The sequence below is a fragment of the Crassostrea angulata genome, chromosome 1, assembly GCF_025612915.1.
Source record: "Crassostrea angulata isolate pt1a10 chromosome 1, ASM2561291v2, whole genome shotgun sequence".
Classification (NCBI taxonomy): Eukaryota; Metazoa; Mollusca; class Bivalvia; order Ostreida; family Ostreidae; genus Magallana; species Magallana angulata.
The window spans coordinates 22,984,988-23,004,898 of record NC_069111.1 but is presented as its reverse complement, the minus strand read 5'-3'; the positions used below and the strand labels follow the sequence as shown (position 1 = coordinate 23,004,898).

At 35.7% G+C, this 19,911-nt stretch overlaps 1 protein-coding gene across 1 annotated transcript; it reads left to right on the top strand.

Annotated features, from left to right (window-relative positions):
* The first annotated feature begins 1,413 nt into the window (after positions 1-1,413).
* Positions 1,414-19,455, top strand: LOC128186519 (uncharacterized). The gene is made up of 6 exons (XM_052856312.1): positions 1,414-1,835; positions 12,666-13,857; positions 14,885-14,958; positions 15,310-15,444; positions 17,209-17,407; positions 17,851-19,455. Exons 1-6 carry the CDS (start codon positions 1,791-1,793, stop codon positions 18,171-18,173), a joined length of 1,968 nt encoding a protein of 655 aa, XP_052712272.1. The 5' UTR covers positions 1,414-1,790; the 3' UTR covers positions 18,174-19,455.
* The last annotated feature ends 456 nt before the right edge of the window (positions 19,456-19,911 follow it).

Sequence of the window (19,911 nt, the reverse complement as noted above, 5' to 3'; positions counted from 1 at the left end):
TTGACTTCTCTGGTTCAAATATTTCCATGAACATAAGTTTAGATACCATATCATCGGAGAGAATTTTTATCAAGACAGGGAGTTAAGGGAGTTAAAGTTCCTTGTATATGAACAGAGCTGGAACTCGTTCATTCAAAAGTTAAGCTTACTGGATTTTCCATATAGCCTTCTCCTTCAGCCATACATGTAAAATTAATCACTTTAACGATATACTAGTCTTAATTCATTCAAATAAATTTCAATATTTTAGTGCCTAAAATTGCATGCAAGGGTCGAAATGGTCAGGTTAAGGTCAGTAATAAGCTTAACCAAACACGAGATACCACGATGCGTAGATTTTGGCGGTGATAATTTGTACCGCCCGCAGACGATGTTAGATTATATAACAATCAGAAAAAGTACAATGATGAGGCTTAATTGACAAGATCATTCTGTTATTCTGGTTTCAACTAAGGGTTCGTGGGAACCAAAGATTTCCTGCGGATCCTCAGCGAGCTAGAGTTTCGGAGTCTAGCAGTAATTGCTCGTTCATGCACTCGCGAGTTAAACAAAACCTTGTTGCTTTTTTTATATTTTGATGAAACTCAAGCGCTGTTTTATAGGAAAAGCATATCTGAAGCCATATTTCAGCAGAGGGTTAGCTGCACGCCATTAAGATCTGCTCATTATTGCACGCGGTCAGTAACCTATGGGGGTAGTTGTAACATCTCAGTCGATTTTTTTCAACCAATCGTTGAAAAGCTCTTTATTTGGCTCTATCGATTTGACTCCTCTTTTAATTTCTTTTAGTTCAGTTATCCTTTGTCTCTGCAGCTCTCGCTTTCTCTCCTAACTGTTTTCTTTTACAATCTATAAGCACCAAGGTAAAAAAAAAATTGACCTGGTCTTTCTAGTCTCAATGGTTAAACTAAACACCTGTAAATTTTCCTTCCACTACAACAAAAATTTACATGAATAAAAATTCGAATTAAATGTTTAATTCAAATAAGGCAATGATATCATACAACTTTAACAGCACGTTGGTGTAGTGTACGCCTTATAGCACCGTGTTTCATAAAAAAATAAAATCGCATACAATTCTTCGAATTTGAAGTATTTAAGGAACTTTAATTTGAATGTTATTTCAAAATGTTTTCAGTGACTTTGTCATTTTATATTTTTAAATGTGGGATTTCTAAATCTATTTTTTTTTTCAGCGTAAGAAGGTTTTAAGAAAATAAACCTTTGTCTGTCCTTATTTTGACCCAGTCTCATATCGACCTACATGTATAGAAACCTTTGAACATAACAGGACGTGATTTTGTTATCAGCTCTCTGTGTATGATCATTTCATATATGTACCTTCCTTATTCAAACCACTCCAATGTACACCATTGACAATATTATAATCAATGACGCGTCGAACTCACGATTTAAAATAATTCCAAGAGTATTTTTAAAAAATTTAAAACTTTAATACTCTGAATGGGTATTGCATCGGAAAATTTAAATGTCTGTGATGACGTAGTACTAGTGTACGCTAGGGAATCATGAATGAGTGACAGTTGATTCTAGTTCGGGCCTCTCGTCAAATCAAATGAAGCGATCAGTTGGGCTAGACGCTCGTGTGTGAAAGGGTGATCCAGTCACAGACCAAGGAGTTTTAATACCTTTATATCTCCTTGGATATGTTCTACTCTAATATCCATTATTTACACTGACTGCTTTATTTATTTTTTCCCCATTCTCGAGTATTTTGTTTCTAATTGACTGGGAAATTGATATACATCGAAGACCTCCAAAATTTTACCATGAAGGTGTCATGTATAGCTTTGATGTTCATTTGTGTCGCACAGGTAAGATATTTTTATATTTTCTATCAATTTCAGTGTAAATGTAAATCAATCAAAGCTTAACAACTTATAGATATAATCAATTTAGCTCTTAATTGAGTTTGAAGGTATTTTTCAATTTATTCTTTTATTAATTAAGGTTGATTTTGTTAAATATTAAAACTGATTTTACAAGTAGGGCTTTTTAATTTCGCTACATATTTTAATTAAAAAATTTGATGGCTTTTTTTTTTTGGGGGGGGGGGGGTCAAAATGAATTTTTCAACGTGTAGACTAGTTCAGTCCTGACAATGTCATAGAGACTGGGCTTTGTGACGTTACAGACACATGCTTCCTTGTTACTCCGGAACTCCATTTGGCGTGGTCCTTAGGTTCCACTTAAGTTGACTAGTGATCTGAAAAAATGTCTTACCGGTCGGAAATTCGCCGTAGATATTGTAATGGGATTTTTTTACTCTTACGTTGACAGCACTTTATATTCTTTTATTTCACCGAAAACGACAACGTTTTTCAAGTTTGTCTATAGTGTATAACATTTTTCCGGGTTCCTCAAGTAAACACGAAAGGAATCTTTCAGGTAGTGGTTATGTAGTAAATCGTCTATAAAAATTCTAACTCGGGACACTTTGGGAGCTAATTTATTCCTAATTTATGATAACGAACGCAATCGTAACACTTTTTTTCCTGCGGTATAAATATCACCACCGTTTAGCTGTCAGAAATCGTGAGTTCTGTCTTTGTTGTACGCTAATTCGGCGACAACCGTAACATGAATTGGTGAAAAAGAGCACAATCATCAAATGATGCAACTCTCTCTCTCTCTCTCTCTCTCTCTCTCTCTCTCTAAATTATTAAACTCAAGATATGTGCAACCTTTATTTAACATGTAATTACATGGGTCTCATCAATAAATAATATACACAGTCGGACCCCCCCCCCCCCCCCCCCCCCCATATAACATGGAGATCGATTGTCTTGAATACCGTGCATGTCCTTGGTCTATTAACATTGTCGTACTTGTAAGCTGGTGTAATCTTGTCCCCTTTTATGTTATCTACTGGGTGCACCATTTTAATGCGATACTGTGATAAAAAATGTATACGTCTTTTAATTGTAACATTTAACAGACTTTAATTTCCAAAAGGTCCTCTATCCTTTAACATTTACCCTTTATATACGGTTCTTGGTGAGTTTCCCCAATTAGCATTTCTTTTTGAACGCATTGATGTTTCAAATTCATTTTATTAACAATTCAACGACCAACAGTATATAGCATAAAAATCTTTTAAGGTAAAGCAAATATGTCTTTATATTGTGTTACTGTGTTTATTTTAAACAATTTGAGCGGTCTTTGTATATCAAGACCTATAAAGGGAAGTCCGCAGACGATTTTTGCATGTGGAATCGTCTGATATACATTATGACGTTCCGCTGCCTTCTGTTCAAACGCTAAGCACTGAAGTGACCTTCCATAATCCTGCCACATCGAGGACACACGGTTCGATAATAGCACAGAAGCTGTTGGTGATGAAAGCAGATTTTTCACATACTGTTATCAAAAAAATAATAAAATGAACAGAAGGATTTAACTAAGATTTTTTGTTGTAATGAACCCTGTCGCTTCCGTCCTGGATTTCATTTCCTGTTTCCTTGGCTTCTCTGGCTCAGAATCAGTAGGGCCCGCTTGTAGCTGTCTTACTCAATCAGTATATTTATTATTTCTCTGAGTGACTAAGAAGATTATATAATGATCTTCACAAAACGGCAGAAGAGATATTTTCAACCGGGGTTTGATTTTTAAAAAATCACAGCGGAATTTATATATGGATTAAATAGATTTTCAAAACACAGGACAGAAAATTTTAGTTGCCTTACAGCCAATGACAAATTCGTACCGTCTCTTTAGCTGTTGGCTATTTATACAAAATAAACTACGCAGTATGCTTATTGGTTTCTCTGACCGCTGTCATGCAACCTGGAAAAATAATTGCCTGCAGAAATTATGAAGGACATAAGATATTCTGCAGTTGGAGATAACGACATGAATAATTCGTGAAACATGTGCCTTCTCGAATTCACAGATTTCGATCTGTATGGATTTGAACTGGATCGAATGGTTTTGTCTGCTTATAAATCTTGTCACCGGGCTGGTCTGCACTGAAATAGTGACTCACTTCGTTTGATAAATATACCTTTCCCCGTTTAGTTGCAATAAATTGACGACAACTTTAGTTGTATCCTGGCAGTTATGCAATTTCCATTTTACCTGGCCACTGTTCTGCAAACCAGACGGGACAAATTCATACGTCATGGCTGCAGTATATCCCTGCATGGTTTACAACTTTGCAATACCCGGTATATAGTTTCTCTGTTGTCTCTTTGCAGTTGTCATTAATTTGTCCCTACCTGACTTTTTGAGTCTACAAGCAACAAGCCTTGTGCAAAGAACGACCGACTTATGGGATGCATATATTGTCTCGTCTATATTTAGAATAAACCAGAATCTCTCAAAATAGATATGTCATCCAAAAATTAATAAGGCGAAGTACTTAATTACATTAATGATAAGACATTTTCATGGTTGTCAAACAAGAATGGCTGACCCTGTGATATTTATTGGCCAACAATTTAATGGGACACTGCTTTATTGATAGATGTTTCTAAATATATTATAGAGAGGAGAAAAACTTTTTAAACACGAGATAGAGAAGTTATTTGATTAAGCTCTATCAGCTGATAAAGCTAGGTTACCAAACATGCACGAATTTCGTCCGTGTTGACATCTAACGAACTTCAGATCACAGCAAGGGTGAGAACAACGACGAGGGGTAGTTGTTAAGATGTGGGGGTCATCGTCGGAGCATTGTATGACCCCCAGGTCACTCATTGGGTACAACTACCGCTAATACTCTCACTGGTTGCGTCGTAGGTTATTTGGTCTGCTGTACATGAATTGCGTAAAACCCGAAAAGCAGTTAAACTTGCTGAACTAACAGGCAAACGTTCTGAACTAAATAAAAGAGATACTATATTTGGTGTTGGTTTGAAGTATTTGAGACCAACAAACCCGGAAATGGTGTCTTTCTGAATCACAGTCAGTAAGTCAGGCTAAGGACAGGACCTTGCAGATGAAAGCCTCTATCCTCAAGTAGACATATCTAGCCCATGTACAAGACCCCGTCATCTGTCCCAGGTTACGTTCAGTTGACAGATTGATTTATGAACTGTAATGTCACCTGTCTTGACAGACTTCATGTGGTTAATGATAATCAAGATTTGATAAAGTGTCTGTGATCAAAGTCGAGAAATGTCGTGGGGATTTCGGATGAGGGCATCAGATCAAGGTCGTTTTGTCTTAGGATGCGGACACGGTTCTCAAGAGAAATTAGATATGGAATATACGTACATGACGATTTTTATCGGTTGAATAAACTATACATGGCACATGGAGAATTCGATTCACAGTAATCATGACGGATCCACTCAAGACTGGTTTTGACCGGTCAAATCGAGACACCAAAATCACCCACCCCCTTTTTTTACAACTTTATTACGTAACTATACGAAGTATACATTTACCCTGCGGTGATCCATATACCTGTCTTTTTTACTTATCACATGACGTAGTTTGTACTTTAATAATTTGATAAAGGGTTCACGTATATTTTGTAAACATTAAGGTCTTTAAGAGAAAAGACTCCCAATACGGCCTAGATTCTGGGATTCAATTTTCTATATATTTTTTCTTGAGGGAATCATAAACGTCAATTTAAAATCTCAACTATTAGATGTCGTCTGTCGTTTTCTTACGTATATCCCGTCAATGGGTTTTATTCTTTGATCTGTATGTTGACAACCAGTCAACAAGAACTAATATTGTTTGATGACAACAGATAAATCTCGTGTTCATGTGCACACATAGAAACACCCGGCCATTCACAAAAAGCATTTCACCGATTGGTTCTGTTTATACGCGCCATACAAGATTGGGTTTTCTTCTTTGAAATTCATGAAACAACCGCCTTTTGCATCGTTTTGATTGTATGTAGTTTTTAAGGTAAAGGGTTGATGGGTGTTGGGAGACATCCAAAAGTTTTCTTTACTAATTTGACTTCACTGTCTTGACGAGTTTTAGGGTTTTTTCTGTTGTAGTGACCTGCAAATTTTACAATAGTCTTTAGGATAGTCGACAAATACTTAGTCCGATTTTCAAACGTTAGAATTTTCATATAATCTTATTCAACTAGCCGTCTTTTAGGATGGTCTATAAGAACACACTGAATACTTTTAACTGTTTGCTTTTACAAAGAAACGCATTGTGCTTGTTTAGAGGCCGATTAGGGGATTGGTCCTCATAATGCTCTCAAAATCTGATCAAATTTTAAACTTTTTGCACACAAACGTTCAAATATTGTCCAACTGAATTGTTTGTGGAACAATACAACAGTTTATTTATTCAAATATCCAGAATTTTTTTTTTCAAATTTTATCTGAGAACGAAAAGAGACAAAATGTTTGTGACACCATGCTATTGACAGTTAGTAAAGTTAAGCGTCTTTTGCAAGGTCAATGGCGCAATTGTGTGTACTGAGAAGGGACTTGAATGCCCACCATACTATACGTAGGGTCGTTCCGCCAGGGTGTTCCACCCACCTGGTTTTCTACCCTATCGGCACTCTGATCACAAACTTACAATCAGACCCATTCGAGCGATTGAAAAATATTTTGACGATTTATAGAATTTATAGTACACCCTTTATACAAATCCTTGTTTTATTTATTAGCGGCCTAACTATGCCTGATTATGGTAGATTTAACTCCTAATCATGTATATATACAGAGCCAATGACGCAATGTTTTCAAACAATGTTTTCAACCGGTGTGAATGGCTCTCGACACAGTGACACAAAAAAGGGACAAAAGATTATGACCTAAATTGATCCACGACCTGGTCTGAAGCAAGACTAGAGATTACAATCGATGTTCGTTTCAATAGCTTTAAAGGCTTTTTTAGAAAGCGAATAATAGAGCGCAAACTTTTTGAAATGAGTAGAAAGTCGAAGTACTGGGTTGATTAAGATACAAGTATTGAACTTTTCATCAAATATGACATTTTGAAATTCTATATCTGTACAAAAATATTGTCATGTTGTCTTTTATCGAATGAACAAAATTTCATTTGCAGAATATCACTGAAAAAACCCACATATTCTACAGCTCTCAAAGATCTAGAGTTTTACACTGATGAAACTATTTACCGATATTTTTCAGATAATTAAGGTGGATAAATGAATTGTCCTTATGGCAATACAGAAAGTTCTTTTTACTCTAAGATAAGTTGTGGTTTATTTGATTTGTGGCATTCTTCTTGTTTGACAAAAATCATTTTACGGCATCACCGGAGACAAGCAGTTTATTCTCGTAGAAACACCAAACTTACGATTAACTTGACGTCTACAAAACCGCAAAACCGGGGTCACATTGTCAACCATTTCCTTCATTAGGTGACCGCCATGACAGCCACGTGACTCAATGTTCCAGTAAGAGAGAACGTTACGAATATAAGATGACTAAAGGGGCGATTTAATGGTCAGTTAATGAGATTTTTTCAAATTGATTCTTTTTATTCAAAATCGGTGAAGATTCTTTGTGTACTCATCTGCGAGGGCGTATAATGTCCGGAATTTGGACCAAACGATGGTTTTCGGACTAAATATGCGAATGTTGGGGGGGGGGGGGGGGTCGTTGTCATTTACCAATAATAAAATCACGGATATAGCACGGTTAATGTTTTTCTTTAGGACTATTGTTGGTATGAACATGTAATTCCAGTTGCTGGTTGGTTGTTTGGTAAATTTTTTTGTCCTAGCCATATCACATAATTTACTGAGTACATGTAACAGGAACTGTCCCGTACGACAAATGCTGATCAGACAACGCACATCTCCGCTCGCGACATTTTGCACTTTTTGCTAGGTTAAGCAGTAAACATTTTAACATAGTATTAATATTCTAAACGGAAATAAGATTCCTTTGATTAGCACGATGTTCGCTTAATTAATTGGGGTTAACACGACGCATTCATTTTTTTAATTGCAAAGTCCCTTGTAACAGTCACAGATTCCAACAGGATACCGGGGAATCGTTTTCTTTCTGAATCTGTTGTTTATTAACTCTATCTGAATATCGGTATTTCATAAAAGAAAATTTTTTAATGCACAGGGTAGTAATTTGTCATTCAAACACATCTTAACTAAATACATATACCTCCTTTACATAACAGAATATTTGGGAAATAAGTTGCTCCTAGTACCACACGCGGTGATGGAATCATATAGCAAAATCAGGACTTTTTGTATTTTCTCATACAATGTGAACAAAAAATTCGATACATGGATTTTTGTTTTTTGCCTAGCTGTCATAGGATAATTATATAATTTGGTAATTTCAATTAACAATGAGAGTTTTGCCACAAAAATTGCTAAATTTGTAAAGGGCATGTCAATTTGCCTGAACTCCGATTACTGAACGCTAATGGTGCAGTGAAAACCGGAAACTGGTTGACGATAGCAAATAAAGAATCTTTTGGTTCTTTTCAAAGAGAAATCTTTTAATCAAAATTAATTAACATGCTTGCATTTATGGTCATGGCGTCAGTATGTCCTAAAGAGTAGTATTTTGGCCGCCCAGGAGGCAAAAACTATTCAAAAGTAGGAATAATTTTCACATACAAAGTTATACAGATTTTCCCGTGGACCATAGGCGGTCGGAAATCGGAGAGACGCGATTTAAACGTAAAGAGTTGAGCATTATGGGGCAATTTTTGTACAAGGTATATTGCCTACATAGGCTCCTGTTGTACTGCACAGATAATGCCCTTTGATTGAATTAACACAATTCAAGTAGTTGTATAGTTTATCAAATAACAGATTGCCACACGGTTCAAATGCAATTGATGTATACAACGACGAAAAAAGGCATATGAAATGGTAACAAGCATGACATATGTTTGGCTTCCAACCGTATGCTTATGCTTTACACTCATTGTGTAGAGTATTAAGTTGGTACGTAATCGTGAGATCTTTTTCCCCCCTTTTCTTTGGTTCAGAGGATTTTACTCCAGCCCCTCGAACCTATGACTGTGTATAATTCAATTACATTACAGCCCAATTCACTAACGATAATGTAAGTGATAAGCTGACCAGGGGCAGCTAAGTAGTGAACTGTCAATGAATTTGTTTGATGAAATAAAACAGGGTTTCATCAGCTAAATTGGTATCCAGTACAATAGCCTGAAGCAAGTTTGAGTTTTCTAACAAATTTCAGAACATTAGCATCGACAATAACAACAAATAAGTGCACCGTCTCTTGGATGTGTTATTGAGTGGCAAAATTACTGTGATATATGCTTTAAGATTGAAGAAAAATAAATAAAACCAAATGTTTACAAAAATGATCCATCGTTAAATATTTGACATAGGCGTTGTTTTTTTTAAAAAAAATTGCAATGCTTGAAATGATTCCTGTGGTGAAACTCATCTGTATTTTATTGGGGGACGTTTAAGTATTTGGTTTTCTTTGTTTCCTCATTTTCTCTCCTTTTTACAACGCTTAAACTAGGTGGTACTGGTGTGTTCTTTTGTGTGTAAACTTCACACTTGTCGTAATGAATATTTAATGTGAAGAGTAAATCTGAGGAAATTTTCGTCTCGTCAGAGAATGAATTATTCAGATAGGTTAATTTAATGGCATCTAAGACATTTCATGCGCTGTTACATAATCCACAAGAAGCAAGTTGATTACTTCAGCGGAACAAATCAATTTTCTTCAATTAAGCGAGTTAACAAATTCTTACAAACTTAGTGAGGTAGTCTGGGGTTCTTTTTTTCTTGAAAGTTTGTGTCGTAAATAACGTTTTTGCTGAAAGTGTGTAGGTGAAAAGTTTGCAAGCAGTGATGACATGGCAGTGAAAATGTTGTGTCACCGTAGAAACGATTGACAAATCAATTGTGGAATCGAGACCCTGCTATGTTGACACACCGTCTTACCGACACCCCTGTCTAAACCATGAAATAAATGTCGTCCATTTGTCGTTGAAGTTTTCATTAGTTGATTTTCAATGCACGGAACAATTTTGCCCGTTGAGCAGGAACTACGAACGAATAAATTAAGCTTCACCGTGACCATGCGGCGGTGTAACCCGTGTTGTCAGAAAGACATCACTGTTCCGCGGTACATTCAGATAGGCATGAGATAGGCATGAGGCGTCATGTCAACAGACCGTTGTCCTCTTTGAAGCGTTGAATGTTTTAAAGACAAAGTGAGATTTCTTTTGTTTACTGTTCGAACATCATGACCGACATCTGGGTTTGTTGCGCGATGTACTTGCGCCACACACGAACCCCGACCCCCTCTATCCGAGTCACCTGGTGTGAACTTGTTAAAGGCGAAATTATCAACAGCTATCTATCTCAACACGGATGCAGATGTTACTTTCTGTGTGTTGATTAAACAAATTAATTGTCCTTAAAAAGGGTAGAGAAAACATGTGAAAAATGATCAATTATTTAATATCACAACATTAACAGGGGCCTTGGTGTCGAAGAGATAAGGGAAGAACATTCATTCATAATTAACTGGTTTTTGTTAAATTTGAGTTTGCACCAAAATTATCAGCTCCGTTGCATGCAGCAAACATATGTTTCATTTATCGGATTCAGTTTTGAGTAGATAGGAGACATTCTCTGGTATTTATTGTTTTATGGAGATTATTGATATGAATTTGATTTAAGAAATTCCTTTTTGTCAGCAACATTTTTATATCGCACCTTTTATGATAAAATGGGGTATCAGTAAATTGGGTACTGTGAAGCGATTAACATTTTCCCCCTAAATGTAATAAATCATGGACTTGATTACTTTTAATCTCTTGAAATGTCCGTATACTGTATTTATTATGAATCTGTCGACTAATATAACGAAATGCCACTTTCAATAGAAAAATTTTTAGGGTTCATATGGATATACAGTTATACACACAAGTAAGATTCGGATGGAAATATTTACTCATCAGCAAATTTTGAGCGGTCATGTTGGACAAAAATGTCTAAATTGTTTATAATATTGTAGTAATAGAGTATATAAACAAACTCGGAAAACGATTCGAACACACCCTAGCCATTACTCCGCCGCGGTGATCTCGGGATAATTAGCTGTGGCCAGCCGATGGTTTATAAAAGTATAATCTAGACCGACAGAGACGAAGCAGACAATCTTTGGCAGTTTTTAGATCTTTTGAATTCCTTTCTGCACTTTCTGAATCATTTTTTAAACATTCCCAGCTGGTCAGACCTTGCTGGTGATTGCAGGGTGAACTTAAGCATTATCCATCAGGGTCGACCTGGTATAACACTTTTATTAAGACGCCAAGGTAAACAAAGAGGAAGAGATTGTTTATCAATATTGAATCTTATACAGAGCAGCTGAACAGTGGAGAAAATTTAGCAGATATTGCAAATCGTCCAGCCATGTGCAACGGCAATAAAACGGGGTCATAAAATCAACACTCCGAAAGAGAGTCAATTACTTTTATTTGTATAATTAGAAACTCCCAAAACCATTTTTTATGAACACGTTTTCAGTTAGTGAATTCTGATTTCTTGAACAAAGGGCAAGTTTTTTCTACACGTGCCAATATTGATATTTTCATACACTCCATCACTATTAAATGTAAATGATGTTAACAGCCTATTGACATTTTTTAAATATCGGTAAAAAACACCTCTCTCTCTCTCTCTCTCTCTCTCTCTCTCTCTCTCTCTCTCTCTCTCTCTCTCTCTCTCTTTCATTTTTTTAAATCAAACTTTTGACGATATTGTTGAATAATGTTGGATAAGGATCTTTATGAGCTTATATTTTCATCACGCGAGAAAATATGGTCGAAATAGAAAATAAAAGATATTCAGTATCAAAGACAACAATTTTACAATTATACCTTGAAATTCTCAAATTTAGTGTTTCGTAGAGTATTATTCGTTCTTATCTAAGAACATGCATGTATTTGCGGAGCAGTTTAATTGCCAATGTCTACAATGTTGGAATGAACAGCTTCGCTTAATTTATTGTAATCTGACTGCGTGCATGCTGTGCATGTTAAACAAGGTTATACCTTTTACCTTATCTGAAATATTCTTACGCAATCCTTAAACGTTTTGAGGTAGTTAACTACTTCCACTAATCTCTTGCATCGTGTCCGACCGGTTTATAGATTGTAAACCTATGTACATGTAGCTCCCTTTTTTTTAATGGAGTGTTATTTGAATTTGAGCAATGACGTTTTTTTTTCGTTAAGGTAGCTAGGGTGCACACTTTGCATGTGCGTGTTTGTTAAATTGATCGTAATCTTTCGTGAGTTTCTTATTTCGCTAAAGACCAGACAAGTACTAGATAAATACAGATCGACCAGTAAAATAAACTTTGTCAGCTGTTATCACCTGATCTGTTGAACCAGAACTGGGTAGATGAGGTTTTTTCATTCACTGAAATAATTTTTTTACGTTATTCATGGTCCACGTCTTTAATATCATAAATGGCAAAACAGCATTTGCATTGCAAAAAATAATAAATCCAAAAGGCAGACATGCTATGTTCTCTTTCACACAAAGAAACATGTCAGAAACGCAGTAAGAGTACTAGTGAACTCATATTGAATACAATATTTTTAAATTGATTTTGAAAAAAAAATGAATTTTTTCACATAGATCAGTTATGAAAATACTTCTTTGTGATTAAATTATCATTTTATCAGTATCTATTCCATCTTCTGTGTTTCAGGTACTGGGTGCCCGAACGGATTGCCGTCAGTGTAAAGCTGGGCATTATGCTAAAAGACATTGTAACGAATTTCATGACACGATATGTGCCCAGTGTCCAGAGGGCACATATACCCCCAAATCTAACACACGGGAACTGTGTTTCTCCTGCTCAACGTGTAGAAAGGGCTTCTTTGAGATCAAATCGTGCACATTTAGACAAGATACTGTGTGTGGATCTTGTAGTCAAAAAGAGTATAGTGATTTAAGTAGTTATAGGATAGACTGTGTTCATGATAGAAAGGAGATTCAAAATGATCAACCGCGGGAAAGCACCACCGAGGAGTCCATTGACCTAGGATCAGGGGACGGGGAACTAATAATAAACCGTGACGGAGTCAAACCAACAGTCATTGATGACGTCTTCATAGAAAAGGAGTCGCATCACGTGACTAGTTTACCTCACGCTCAGAACGAGACTCTGGATACGGAAGGAAGCGGTGAAGGTTTCCCGATTAGTGTGTCTCCTGAAGAAGAATATGAACCAACTGATCAAAATGTTACATTCACCACATCTACAGAATCAATGACAACAACAGAAGAACCACTTATTGTAACGCAATCTCCTACCTCTCTGCCTGAAAATCTAAACACTTCAGCTTATATAACGACATCTAAAACTGACTCTAGTTCGAATGATACTGGGTATGCAATTACGTCTGAGCACACTCCATTAGCATCATCAACATCAGAAGCAATTTCAACATCTACATCAACATCAACGTCTGAACCAACTTCATTTTCTACAACGGTGAAAGCAACAGAACCATTGGAAACACCCGAAACGCCAACACCTGAACCAACGTCTGAACCAAGTACACCAACACCTCAAACAACAACATCTACGACAACAACAACAACAACAATGTCAACGACATCATCTACAACAGAACCCGAGATAACCACACCAACTGTCCAAACAACGCCGGAACCGACAACTACTACTACAAAGACAAAACCTCTCCACTATACGGACAAAGACGGAATGGTCATCATTGACTTGAGGGGCTCTACAATTATTGATCTGAGAACTACACCCACACCGAGACCCAAGTACAAGGTCACCACCGTAAAAACGATTGGTTTGGACTCAGGGGACAACGGCATAGTCATTGATCTAGGAAAACAAGAGGAGGACTTCATAGACTTGCAAGGTGAGAATGGTTAAATCCAGCTGCAGACAAGTAGCTCTGCGTTGTGCTGATTTTTTTTCCATAGACACACAGTGCTGCAGCTAGGGACAAAACTTGTTGCTTAGGGCATACTGAGTACGACACGAATGCATGAAAATTGATTCGTTTCAGTCAAATTATTGTAAACCTGAATGTTTAGATTATGTAATACGTGTGAAAGGATCCAGTAAACTAGGTAAATGTATAAGTTAAAATACATAACATATGATTAGAGTATCTTGTTACTGAGAAGTAAATTCGACGTATTACTAGTATTAGAACATTTAAATTTACCGCCTGTGCGTAGTATTACACGTCACGTGATAGATGCTGCTGCAAGGCGGCCCCCTACAGCCAACGTATTCCAGAGAGACCATTAAAAGAGATAAGCGATTAGTTTAGGAACGTTATCAGAATGTATTTCCTGAGTGATATTGGCAGAGCATGTTTGTTTTCAATAGTTCAATCAGGAATTCAAAAGATGCAAACCCAAACCTGCAAAAAGAAAAAAAAACATACAAACAAGTCGTGATCGACAACATGCTGCACCATCAATACGTCATTTGTCAAATCATTGATACATTCAACATCGAATTTCATCAGTGCTGTGCACTCATAAAATCTATCAAATAATAATATATTCTTGGAAAGACGTCAAAATATTTAGACCAGCCCTAATACTATTCGTGTATCTTGAGATTGATACTGTAACTCGAGAACAAGATAAAACAGGGTGTTTTCTGGAATTTTTGCGCCATTGAGCTTTTTCGTTGTAACGGAATATAGTTAACCCAAGGTGGGACTTGAGAGGTATATAGTCATGCTTTGAAATCTATATACAGATTTATAAATTATGATTCTGATGTCTGTTTTATTTCACTTTGATATTTGTTGCATGTTTCATTTAATCGTTGCACTTGCTTCAATGGGAATTAAAATAGAAGAATTGTGTACTGGTCTGTTTCGAATCAAGACAAATCATATAATATTTTTTGTTTTCTATTTTCAGATAACTCTTTAAAAGATACTGCGACCAAAGATAAGTCTCCTTTGAAAGCAGGTGCATTGGGCTCAAAGAAAATGGTAAGATGTCACGTCACACCTTTTAACCTTTTGAATCCTATAATATATCTTGCACCCAAGCCCAAACCCACTATAGTACATTGTCCAAACCCTCTTAACATTTGATACAAAGGTTTCCTATATTCCTGCATTTGTTTTGGTCACGTTTTTCAAACACGATTCGTGTATATATTATTTTCAATTTATCACTTTAAAATTAGCGTAAAATGCAAACTTACACAGTCATTTGTCTTTTTTTCTTCTGACAACTGACCTAATTTTAGATTCCGACTCTTGTTTATGGTCGTAACCTCAGCTATAACTATAATACATTGATGGATGTTTGTCAAGTGGTTCGAATTAATTTGACAGGATGACGACGACGGGGTGAAGATTGGAATTGTCGTCGCTGTTGTTATCGTCGCCGCCATCATCTTCTTTGTCGTCGGGTTTCTCGTCAGTAGATACTGTAGGAAGAAGCGGTCAGGGTCATTCAAGGTCAAAAACGTAAGTATCTTAATCTTGAAATTAATATACTTAGAAACCTTTCACGTTGATCTTGAAAATTCTTACGTATTTAAATATGTTAACATGGTTTTAGTAAGATTGATGGCAATAAATCAATGTCCAATTCAGGTATTTCTCTGATATATAGTATTACATGTAATTGATCGACAAAAACTGGATTGTCATCGTTTATCAAATGATTTATACATGCAGTCCACGTTTACATGTATAACTGCAATAGGTTAAAAAAATATATGTAAAGATACGCCCAAATATTTATTGAAAATATGTAATTGTGTTAACTGTAAATGTTCACTGTAAAATTCATGTTATATGTTAACTGTAAATGTGTTAACTTTACCAGAGATGATTTCAATAAGACTGATGACAAATAAATCAACGAGGAACGTTTTTAACGATTATACAATTCTTCGTAACAAAACGATGACACAAATATCAAAGACAAAAAAGATTCTAAACAAGCAAGTTACAAGAGTTGTTGAAACGACCAGTGTAACACTGGTGATTAACCTCGTTTTGGATTTCACGGTCCATCTCAAAACAACCGGAAGAAGACATAACAGAAAGCGATCCATTAAAACTTTGATAAGCAATTAATTATAGAGCCATAAATGACAAGCCAACTGAAATAGATTGACTTGCCTGCAAATCTTGTCATACATTTGAGCCGCAAATGAAATGCTACACGGAAAATTATATCGACATTTGTTAGCAAAAGCTGTATTTTCTTATCGACTCTGCTAATCTTATGATGAATATAGAACACTACGAAAGGCGAGAGTGTTTATATTTTTTTCACCCTCTTAGATATTTAAAACAGTTTAATTCTGCCCATGGTCAAGCTATTCAGAACGAATTGAAACAATTTGACAAAAATAGCTGTTTGATCTTTTCATCGGATTCGCTTAATAACGCCGGGCTTCCATCTAACACCCACAGCAAACGAATTAAGGCCTCAGAAATAACCAGAAAGTAATAGAAAGATCGAAGGCAGAAATTGGAACCTTCACTGGTGTTTTGATTGACTCAACATCGTTGTTAAACATTGTTATTTGATTTCATAACAAGATCTGCAAATAGAAAATCAAAACGATTTGTATACATGTAAAACGGTTTATGACTGTCATAGCAATGAGTCACGGGAAATTAAGATCATTGTGATGAATGCCTGCAATTAGGAATATTTTACCTATAAATTATAACATTGTTCTTAAATCTTGTTCAAATCTATCATCAAATATTTTAGCTGTACCTCTTGTAATAAAGGGTCACGTCATTTTGAGTGGGTGTTTTTCCTCCTTTAGTGCAAATAACAAATCTTGACGTGATCTTTCAGAGCTTTTAGAATAAGACTGAATTAACTATGTGAAGTTTTCGACCATCTTAAAAAATACCCACTTTCTTTCGTGCGATTAGACGAATTTCAAATCGGCGGAGGTGTGCCTGCTCCTTATAGAAAACTTCTAGCTTATACTGGATTATCTTTTCCAGCCTTTGCTCTCTGTAGGGAAGCTAACAACAAGCTTTTATCGATATATTCATAAAAATTGATGTGAAGTATACTCAAAAATTAATATCGGTCTTTTGCTATTTTGCTAACAAAATTGTATTAAAAAATATTTCAGAAGAGATATGTCATGTTGTAAATTTGTGTGTACACCCACTCAGTAAATTCAAAATTTGCAATATGAGATCTAAATGTAATTAGTTTTTATTTTAATCTGCAAAATTGTAAAATTACAGGATATTGAGAACGGTTCGGCAAAGGGTAGCACACCAAATGTTTTAGACTACAAAGATGGAGGGATATATGACGAGATTGAAAAAGATTCGGCTACCCCGACCAAAAACGGAAAACCTAATGGAACAGCACATTCAACTGAAGATGTTTATGCAGTGCCAGACAAACGCAAGAGTAACCCCCCGGAATCTCCAAAGCTCGGTACACCAAAATACATAATGGTTTCAAATTGCATTTATTATTATATCCAAGTGCAATCTCTTACCCCGTCAAATTGCCGTCTTTTGATTGCAGAAATTTTTAAACAACATTCAAACTTGATTTGTTTATATATATATGATTACTGTGTATTTTTATCGCCCAAATATTTAGTAATTGGCTTCACTCTTGAGAAAACAATTTGATTCGTTGGAATGAACATGTAGGTTCTTTAATGAAAGACGTGTGGATCAGTGCAAAATACACGATATAAATTTTTTTTCGTTATTGAAATAAAGGTAGGATATCAAATATTGTGTAGTTTTATGACTATTTCATTCCGAAACCCATTGAAGTCTCAATTTTGATAATTATAGTTTTATTGAAGTCTGATTTCATTAATACCACATAACAATTAAATGGTTCCTTTCCTTTCTGTTTTATAGAGGAACAGTTGGACAAAATCAAATTCATAGATGACACAGAGGAGGAAACTGAAGCCAAAGAGGATGACAAACTTTTGGAAGACTCTGATGAAAAGTACTCCAGTTTCGCGTCTATTCCGAATGGATCTGTCAAACAGAACGGTGACGTCACATCAAACGATTACGTCTCAGAATCTAGTCCAATCCTAAACTCCCGAGACACCCCAGAGATCAAAGAACCCTCTGACGAAGAAGCCAACGGCAAGGAGAGCGAAGATGCCGAAGAGTCACCATTACTGGAAAAAGCAGAGGGGGGAGAAAAACGGGCGGAAACCAGCAGTTGAGAACATGCTTTCTGCTGAACAATCGCTCCATCGCATGTCTGTTCTCAATAGATAGGCAGGTTATAATCACGTGATGGCATTTTTTAAGAAGAAAAATCAAAAACGTACCATGAAGCCTGCAGACAAGACGCCTACAGCCGCCGAGGTTTGGAATGAGCGATGTGCCTTAGCCCGCCATAGAAGATAACACTAATCCTTTATCAGATTCAAAGCATCCTGGTCAAAGATTCTTTGCAAGTACAATATGTCAACCTGAGAAATCGCTGCTGTTCCAAACATAATTTTCAACCATTTTTCTCTCCTCTCATTATTTAAGCATCCCTTCAATCTTAACCATTTTCTCTAAGTACAACAAATATTTTGCTGTAAATGTATTGTTAGATTAGGGGATTTATTTGTTGTAATTTTTGTAATCGCTTTTTGACTTGTTAAAAAATTGTGCAATGAACATTCATAGTATTGATGATAATGTTTTTATACGTTAGGCTCTTTGGAATTAGTGCTTTTTTAATATAATTATTCATATTTGTTTTGTTTTTGTTGATTTGTTTTTTTGGGTTGTTCACTATGGCTACTAGTATAAGATGACTAACACTGTGCGTTTTACCCCTATGTATCAGCATTGTTGTCACTTTTTTTGCAGCTATAAACATATTAATTATTTTAATTATTATTTATTTCCGATGTCCCTTCTTTCTCTTCATCTTTTCTTCTGATCGTTGACCCGTTTTGTTTTCTGCTGTGGTCGTTTGTTATGGGTATAAATTGTGCTAAATTTGTCTATCTTGCTGTACATATTTTTTCATTACCTTAATTTAGAAGATGTTCATTTACTCGGAGTCCCTTCATCATATAGACATATTTTCTAAGTTCTTGTATAATTTTAAAAGCATCCCACCATATCTTTACATGTACATGTAACCAAACACAAACTGACTACCAAAAATACCACACACATCCAGTTAGTGTATAACTAGTCTTGCCAGTGTTAGGGAATATTGCGTCATAATACAGTCATAATTTATTTACATGTTTCATCCAATGAATGTGTCTCGCATGTTGTCCTATAACCAGAGTTATTAAATATTGAAGGAAAACGGATCATGCATTGTCTCTGTGTCTCTATTTCCTATTACTGTGTTCCGTTGTTTTCTTACTTAGATTTGCAAGCACCTGCACACTTGGAGGTGAAATATTGCTTTTATTTGTCTTAAAATGTTGATAATGTAATCTTTTTTTTTATTTTAAGATATTGTGTCAAGAAATAAAGAATTCAAATGTCTTTGAGTTAATTACTTTTGTGGCTGTCTTTCTACGCAGTCGGCCTGGTTCTTTCCAGGCGATGATTACTGAGATATCTCCCACGGGAAGGATGTGACAGCAATTGAAAAACTAGGAGTATATATACAAATCACTCTATATTAGACTGAATCTGGCAGATGTTTTGCTACAGAACAAAGTCTTGACTACTTTATAATTGATGAAAAACTGTATGGGAACAATCAACAATGAAAACAAGCAGAGGTTTTCTCAGTCCTTTTATTGAATTCTTTACAAGAAAGCCAATGAGTATTAAAGGTCATTTAAATTTACAAGTACAATTGAAAACTTCATTTGAAATTATATCATCATATAAATCATTTAAGTTTGATTCGATTGTAGCAATGTCTGTACCTTGTTTGCAAAATAAAAACGAAAATACTTGCTGGAAACAATTGATCTTTATCAATCGCTTGAT